At 43.5% G+C, this 8,176-nt stretch overlaps 2 protein-coding genes across 2 annotated transcripts; both read left to right on the top strand.

Annotated features, from left to right (window-relative positions):
* The first annotated feature begins 3,186 nt into the window (after nucleotides 1-3,186).
* Nucleotides 3,187-5,343, top strand: LOC129738002 (uncharacterized protein K02A2.6-like). Its single transcript, XM_055729176.1, has 4 exons — nucleotides 3,187-3,544; nucleotides 3,696-4,484; nucleotides 4,527-4,862; nucleotides 4,955-5,343. The coding sequence occupies exons 1-4, from the start codon at nucleotides 3,187-3,189 to the stop codon at nucleotides 5,341-5,343; spliced, it is 1,872 nt and encodes a 623-aa protein (XP_055585151.1).
* A 474-nt stretch (nucleotides 5,344-5,817) lies between these two features.
* Nucleotides 5,818-7,386, top strand: LOC129738000 (uncharacterized protein K02A2.6-like). Its single transcript, XM_055729175.1, has one exon. It carries the CDS (start codon nucleotides 5,818-5,820, stop codon nucleotides 7,384-7,386), a length of 1,569 nt encoding a protein of 522 aa, XP_055585150.1.
* The last annotated feature ends 790 nt before the right edge of the window (nucleotides 7,387-8,176 follow it).

Raw genomic sequence — 8,176 nt, 5'->3', positions numbered from 1 at the left:
ACACATAATTTACATAATGCCACAAAATTTACATTTTTCTGAGGTGCAATCAATTAAAAAGGTAATTTCGACTAATTTGGGTACCCTAAATCTGAATATTAGGGTGTCCCAAAATTGCATAACTTCTGGGAATCTTGGGGCTCACCCTCATACAGGCTTGTAAGTGGTCACCATCGTTTGAATTTTTCCGGAGACTACCATCACACATCGTTCGTGACAATCGTGGAGAGCGCAATCGTTTGATCGGAGAGCAAAAAAATGTCAAATGAAATTTTGATCTTTTTTGTGGTTAGTCTTTTGACTTTCATCCCTCTTGCGTTGATAATCGAGATAATCGTTCCACATTGTTCGACCAACACATCCAAACATCACCCGGCGCTGCAGAGTGGCGAATTTTTTTTTCAACAGGAGGGAGTGAATAGAAAAGATTGCATTTGCTTATTGAGTCTGTAAGTTCTGCTGCGTGAAAGAGATAGGCGATGTCGTAAACTGTCGGGAATTATGGTCGTTTGACCATCATATTATCCCTCTCGTGTACCAAGACACTAAATTTCGTTCGACAATCACACAAAGAAGAATGAATGTCGTTTCGTTTGATGGTAGTCGACTGTTCGGCAAGTTTTCGGTCGCATTCGTTTGATGGCACGAACAATGAAACTGATAAAAGCAGGCTGTGCGACTGTCAGAGAAAATGTCGATGGTTTACAAGTCTGCCCTCATAACAATAGATTAGGATGTGCAGAACAAACTTTTGTATGGGGCCGACCAAAGCGCCTTCCCCCCTTCCTGTTGTCTTATTTCGTTCAAATTTGGCATATGGCCTTCTGATGACCCCCTTAAACCATCGAAGTCTTGTTTTTGCAAGTATTTTGATTTTAAAGTAGGTATTTATAAAGACAAATTTGATAAATTAAATAAAAAAAAAACCATAATTGTGTTTTTATTGAGGATAAAACCGCGTATAGGTCTTCACACGATGATACAAACCACATGTTTTGTTCAGCAAAGTTTAAGTGCTCAAGAATCCGCATTTTTTGATGGCATTGGTATCAAAAATATTTTACGCTTGGTACACATTTTGTTCAGTTGAATACAGAATTTTTTCACCAAAAATTTTTTTAAATAGCTTGCTCGTTTTACATTTTGATACAAATTTGGTTCATTTTTCATTTTTTACGTGTAGTATTTAACTCAAACAAAATTTAAAAAATATTAAATATATACATTTTATGAAATTTTTTGGATCCAGAATTTATTTAAAATCAAATCATTTGAAAGTGGACTTTTTTCAAAGATCGCGCTTGCGGAACCTCTAAACATGATTTTTTTAGTCAACCCCATACAAAAGTTTGTTCTGCACATCCTAATCTACCATTTTGAGGGTGAGTCCCCAGATTCCCAGAAGTTATGCAATTTGGGGACACCCTACTGAATATGCATTATTTCTATCAGCTTTTGTTATTAAATTTTTTTTCTGAAAATAGGTAAAAAGTATTTGAGAAATTTCTGCGCTGTTCATACCACAACTCAAATAAAAGACATATCATTAAAAAATAAAAGTTTTAAATGAATTATCAACTTCCCTCAAGAATTCAAGTAATTTTGAGTTCTGCGCAAAAGTTATAGAAGATTTATGTTTTATTACTTACTATCTTTAGATCATGCATCATTTTCATCATAATATTAGGCGGCATCCATAAATAACGTAATGCAAAAAATGCAGTTTTTTGACCCCCTCCCCCCGTATGTCACAAATCGTAACGCTACGACGTACCCTCCTTCGAAAATTACGTAACGCTGTTGGACCCCTTGGAACTTCTATAAAGGGCACAACCCTGCGAAGTTGTGACGCTTAGGCTTATTATAAATCCCGCCTGGATATCCGGTGTTGGATTACTGATTGTATTGCGCGCCAAGCTACTACCTACTACTCTAGTTTTTACGTCGATCTTAGAATAAACGTTGTTATTAGTAATTTGCGTCTTTTATGTCATGCTATTCGACTTCTGAGATCTACATCATTTTGGGGACGAGGAGTGTGAATTGAATCCTACGTTCAGTGATAATTCACCAATAATAACATTCACGCTCGGCCATATTGAACCATAAATGCTTGAAAAATAACCATAATCGAAGTTTTGTGGATCAAGTCGTTTTATGAGTTTTCAGTGAAAACTCATAAAATGAGATTCCAAGGAGAACTTGGATAATGGTTATTTTTTAAACATGGTCGGAAAAAGTGAAAATGAGCAAAAATTCAGGGGGAAATCATTTGAATGAATGAAGAACGAGTAACCGTGTGTTGTAAAAAGAGTTTTTATTATAAAATACATGCGAAGGGATGAATCATCCGCACAGGATGAAAATTCCAGAAAAAGAAAAAATCATGAGCATTTTTCTGGTTAGCTTCACAATTGGATGCTGGCAATGAAGATGCACTAAATGCAACAAAATTAAAGAAGCTCTCAGCTTTTTGGAAAAAGCACGATTCATTATTTGAAAAAAATGTTCAATATCGACACACCGTGTCTTCGAAATAACTAACTAGAAAAAGAAGAAAAGTGGTTATATAGAGTATGAAACTCTCGGCCAAAAACACCAAAGTCATACATACACTAAATGCAACAATTGCAGGGCGAATAAGGACCGATGCCATAATCATTTTCGCAAGCGCGGCTGCCTCCTCCCCGGTGATTGTACAGCACCAAATCCAGTAGCCGTTCCTCCAGTGGTTTCTAATCGCAGCTTTTCAATCGGAACATTCGCTGAACAACGGGAAGCGCTCTTAAATCATTTCTGCAATAAAGATACAGAAAACTGATAGTATGGTCAAATGAAAAAAAATAATCCAATGATTGAAATAGTTCAAAAAACGTTAGCTTACCTTTAAAAAGAATCTATATCATGGCAAAGCAAAGTGGTTCCATTCCTAGAACCACCGCCAGTCTCCGAGAAGTCTGTCCAAACAAGTTCCTTCGCAAAGATGGCTGCCAGTTTTCATACGTTTTACGGTTGAAATTTAACCATTTTTCAACTATTTCAATAGAACTCATAAAATGCCTAAAATTGAACCGTACACTACGGTTGAAAAACAACAATTATGGCAGTTCTAACAGAAATCTCAAAAAATGGTTCAAGAAAAGTCATTAATGGTTGAAAAAAAATGAGCGTGTTCCGTGCTAAACAATGGATGAGGAATTCAAGAAAATGTTCGTCACCCTGATGGACACACAGCAAAAACTCCTCACCGAGCTGGCATTGTCGCGGAATGCGACGGCTTCAGCAGCAACAATCACCCCTGTCGGAGGACCTGTGACCACCGATGCCAGGATGGAATCTTTGGCAAAATCCATCACAGAATTCCACTTTGATCCGGAGTCTAACCTCACTTTCGATAATTGGTTTAGCCGTCATGAGGATGCATTTCGGGTCGATGCAGCAAGCTTGGACGATGAAGCTAAAGTTCGTTTGTTGTTCCGTAAACTGAGCGACAAAACCCACACGGAGTATACAAATCATATCTTGCCCAAGCTACAACGGGAGTGTAATTTCGACGACACAGTGAAAAAACTCATGGAGTTATTCGGCGCACATACATCAACTTTTTGCAAGCGATATCGCTGTCTCACGCTCAGCAAAAGTGCATCTGATGACTTCCTAGCCTATTCAGGTAAAGTTAATCGCTTTCGGTGAAGATTTCGGTGTAGCGGCTTGTTCGATTGATGACTTCAAGTGCCTCATATTTGTTTGTGGCCTCCATGCTAAGCAAGACGCCGAAATACGAACATCACTGCTGGCTAAACTGGAAGGTAGTAAAAAGATGACGTTGTCTGACCTTACTGCCGAGTGCCATCGGATTCTCAGTCTCCGGAGAGACACCTCGATCCTGGAAAACCCCACCAAGTTGTCCCCGAGCGAGAGTGCTTCGGTGAACGCAATCACTCACAAGGCTGACAGCTCCAAGAAAATGAACACCTTCAAGCACTCATCGAAAGCCCCATCGCCCCATCATCACAACCAAAACAAACAACCATTCAAAAACAGTTGTGATAAGCCCAGGACACCGTGCTGGAAATGCGGACAAATGCATTTTGTCCGTGAGTGTTCGTACCAGGATCATCGCTGCAAGGACTGCCAACGGGTCGGTCACAAGGAGGGGTACTGCCAGTGTGTGTCGTCCAATACTGGTAAGAAAAGGAGGTTGAGACAGCCCCCAGTGCAAACCAAAGGCATCTACTCCGTCAAGCATGTTGCTGTTCATCATCGAAGGAAGTATGCATCAGTGGTCATCAATAACGTCCCACTGGAGCTCCAGTTAGACTGCGCTTCCGACATCACCGTCATCTCGGAGGCTAGCTGGAATCGCATAGGACGTCCTACCAAGAATCCACCATCGCAGCATGCTCGTACAGCTTCGGGGCATCCCCTGGACTTAGTGGCAGAAATCGATTGCGACGTTTCGCTCAGAGGAGTTCAACGTTCAGGTAAATTGTTTGTTACCAATATTCACGGTCTCGATCTTTTAGGCCTCGCCTTCATCGAACTCTTCAACTTGTGGGACGTCCCCCTGAGCATGGTTTGCCACCGCATAAGTTCATCGCAGGAGGACGTGCAGAGTTTGCGTGTATCGTTTCCGAATCTGTTCACCGATTCGTTGGGTTGCTGTAATAAAACAGAAGCAAAGCTGTATCTCATGCCAGACGTTCAGCCAGTTTTTCGAGCCAAAAGACCTGTGCCGTTTGCCGCATTGCAATCGATCGAGCTCGAGCTAAATCGCCTAGAGTCGTTGGGCATCATCTCGCCTGTGGAGTTTTCGGATTGGGCTGCACCTATAGTTGCAGTTAAGAAGAAGTCGGTCAATGGTGAGCCGTGCAAAATACGTGTGTGTGCAGACTATTCCACCGGCCTGAACAGTGCCATTCAGCCCAACCATATCCGCTGCCACTTCCTGAAGAGATTTTCGCCAAGCTTTCAGGGAGCAATAATTTTTCGCACATTGACCTGTCGGACGCCTACCTGCAGGTACCTGTGGAGAAGGAATCGCGAAAATTTCTCACCATCAACACAGATCGTGGCCTTTTTGAATTCAATCGTTTGCCACCGGGTGTGAAGTCAGCTCCTGGGACCTTCCAGAATATCGTCGACGCAATGGTTGCAGGACTCGAGGGGGTTGAGACTTACCTCGACGATGTGCTTGTCCACGGCCGGACACCGGAAGAACATCGTTCTCACCTTCTCAAGGCTCTGGAGCGCATTCAGGAGTGGGGATTTACCCTGCGGATCGAGAAATGCTCCTTTTTCATGTCGGAGATACACTACCTTGGCTTCATCATCAACAAGTGAGGAATCAAGCCTGATCCGGAAAAGACTGCAGCAATTTGTAGCATGCCACCCCCGCATGACGTCAGCAGTTTGCGTTCTTTCCTTGGTGCCATCAATTTTTATGGGAAATTCGATCGCAACATGCACGATCTTCGTCATCCACTCGATGCCCTACTGCGCAAAGACACCAAATGGCACTGGGACGAAAAATGTCAGAATTCTTTCGAGCAGTTCAAGACCCTTCTACGTTCTGATTTACTGCTTGCTCATTACGATCCTGCTGTGGAGACCATTGTTGCTGCAGATGCATCCAACTACGGCGTAGGCGCTTGCTTGATGCATGACGATGGGCCAGTGAAAGTCGTGTGTCATGCATCTCGATAACTCACCAAGGCCGAGCAAGGGTACGGCCAAGTGGAAAAGGAGGCGTTGGCGCTAATATTCGGAGTCACCAAATTCCACCGGTCGGTGTGCAGGGTGAATTTTCTACCGTAAATGAGAAAATTCACCCTGCACACCGACCACAAGCCTCTGCTCGCCGTTTTCGGTTCAAAAAAAGGAATTCCTGTGCACACCACCAATCGCCTACAACGGTGGGCGCTCATTCTTCTGTCGTACGACTTCGAAATAAAGCACATTTCAACTGATGACTTCGGCTATGCTGACGTGCTTTCCCGGCTCATTGATACCAAAATCAAACCGGAAGAAGATTTCGTGATTGCTTCCGTTCATCTAGAGGGAGAAATTACTGCTACGATCGATGCGGCAATAAACGTTTTACCAATCAACTTCAAGCATCTACAAGCGGCTACAATCAAGGACAAAACTCTTCAAACAGTCATCAAATTCGTCCAGTCATCGTGGCCCAAGTCAGTGAAGCAGGTTGAAGATTCGATTCGTCCGTTCTACGCTCGCAAAGATGCACTATCTGTGGTTCGCGAGTGCCTCATTCTAGCAGATCGAGTTGTTGTTCCGCATATTTATCAGCAACAGATTCTCAAGGCTCTCCACCATGGTCATCCGGGACAAGATAGAATGAAAGCGATGATGCGTAGCCACGTCTACTGGCCTGGAGTAGACCAAGATGTCGAGGACTTCGTACGATCCTGCCGAGCTTGCGCCGCTGTCGCGAAGGCTCCTACTAAAACTTTGCTGTCATCCTGGCCCAAATCAAGTCGTCCTTGGCAACGGCTCCACATAGATTACGCGGGACCATTTGAAGGTAATTACTTTTTGGTGATCATCGACTCCTACAGCAAATGGCCTGAAATCCTTCGAACTTCATCGATCTCCGCCAAAGTGACTACCGAGTTGCTTGTGGAAACATTCGCACGCTATGGCCTACCAGAAACCATCGTAAGCGACAACGGGACGCAGTTTTCTTGTAGCCTTTTCAAAGAACTGTGCGACTCCCTGGACATTTTGCACATTCGAACTGCGCCGTATCATCCACAATCAAACGGCCAAGCTGAACGGTTTGTGGACACACTTAAGCGGAGCCTGAGGAAGATTATGCCTGAAACACACAACTCCATCACACGATCACTGCAAATATTTTTGGCTGCCTATCGAGCTACTCCCAACAAGTCAGCACCTAATGGTCTGTCGCCTGCTGAAATTTTGATGGGGAGGAAACACCGTACAACTCTGGACTTGCTCAAGCCACGTTCAGAGCGAACAACACCACTTGAGCGAAACCAACTCCAAGAAGAGCAGTTTAACCGAAGGCACGGGGCACAAAAGCGACAGTTCGAGAAAGGAGACCCTGTCTACGCCAGCATTTTGATTCAAGGAAAGCTCGTCTGGCTGATTGGCACCATTATTGAACGCATCGGTACTGTTAACTACAACGTCTGGCTGGAAGAAAAGAAGCGGCTCATCAAGTCACATGCAAACCAACTCCGTGCTCGGGGGGACTCAAAAGTCGAGGCCTACCCGGAAGAAGCTGCATCGGAGGTCAAGCTGCCTCTGCACATCCTGCTCCAAGACTTCGATCTCGGCGAAGATCCAGCAACACCTGAGGTTCCCAGTATCCAGAAAGTGGCGAAGGCACCATGCGAGTAAGGGCACAACGATTAAGATGGTTGGACCACCTGGATGAGAATCTGGCGAATGTGGGATGCTCGAGAGATTGGAGAAATGTTGCACGGACCGAGTGAATTGGAGAATTTATATTTTTCAAGTTTTGTCACGAGACGAAATACTGATACACGGAAATGGAAAATAACTACAAAAATAATGCACGAAACCTACAAGTGCCTCATCTGTAATCGCTGCCTGCAGAAAATTATTCGTACTTGGTGGTTGGGCAACTAGGACTTATACGTGGTGCAATACCCAGGTAACCATTAAGCACTATTAAAAGCCGAATAAAAGACACATAACAGCATTTCAGTGCCTTTTGGCTGGTTAACGTGTTTACAAATGCTTGATGGCACTGTGACATTCAAATTGCATATTGGCACTATATTAGCTAGGTGGATCCATTTCAAAGCTTTTAAGCGGCTTTCTTCTTGACAATTTGATTAAAAATATAAAAAAAAACAAAAACATTCAATGCTGCCCATCAGTGAGTTCTACCGGTGGTTCGGAACTGAGGACGATGGACAAAAAGGAGCTGATGTTGCGATACATAGAGATGAAGGCTTCGGCTAGCGGAATTAGGCCATCGGATCTGCCCCCGAAGAATCCCATACGATTATTCCTGATGCAGCATGGGAAAAGTACTGATCTGCGCCCGAAGAAAACGAACAGTTTCCTTTAGATCCGAAAGGTCTCACCGAATTATTTCGATGGAGCTGAGAAAAAAAGTCAAATTGACGAGCGATATTCAATGTTGTGTCTCTAGTATTTA

This window comes from Uranotaenia lowii, chromosome 1 (assembly GCF_029784155.1).
Source record: "Uranotaenia lowii strain MFRU-FL chromosome 1, ASM2978415v1, whole genome shotgun sequence".
In the NCBI taxonomy this organism is placed as follows: Eukaryota; Metazoa; Arthropoda; class Insecta; order Diptera; family Culicidae; genus Uranotaenia; species Uranotaenia lowii.
This window is presented reverse-complemented; position numbering and strand designations above follow the sequence as displayed.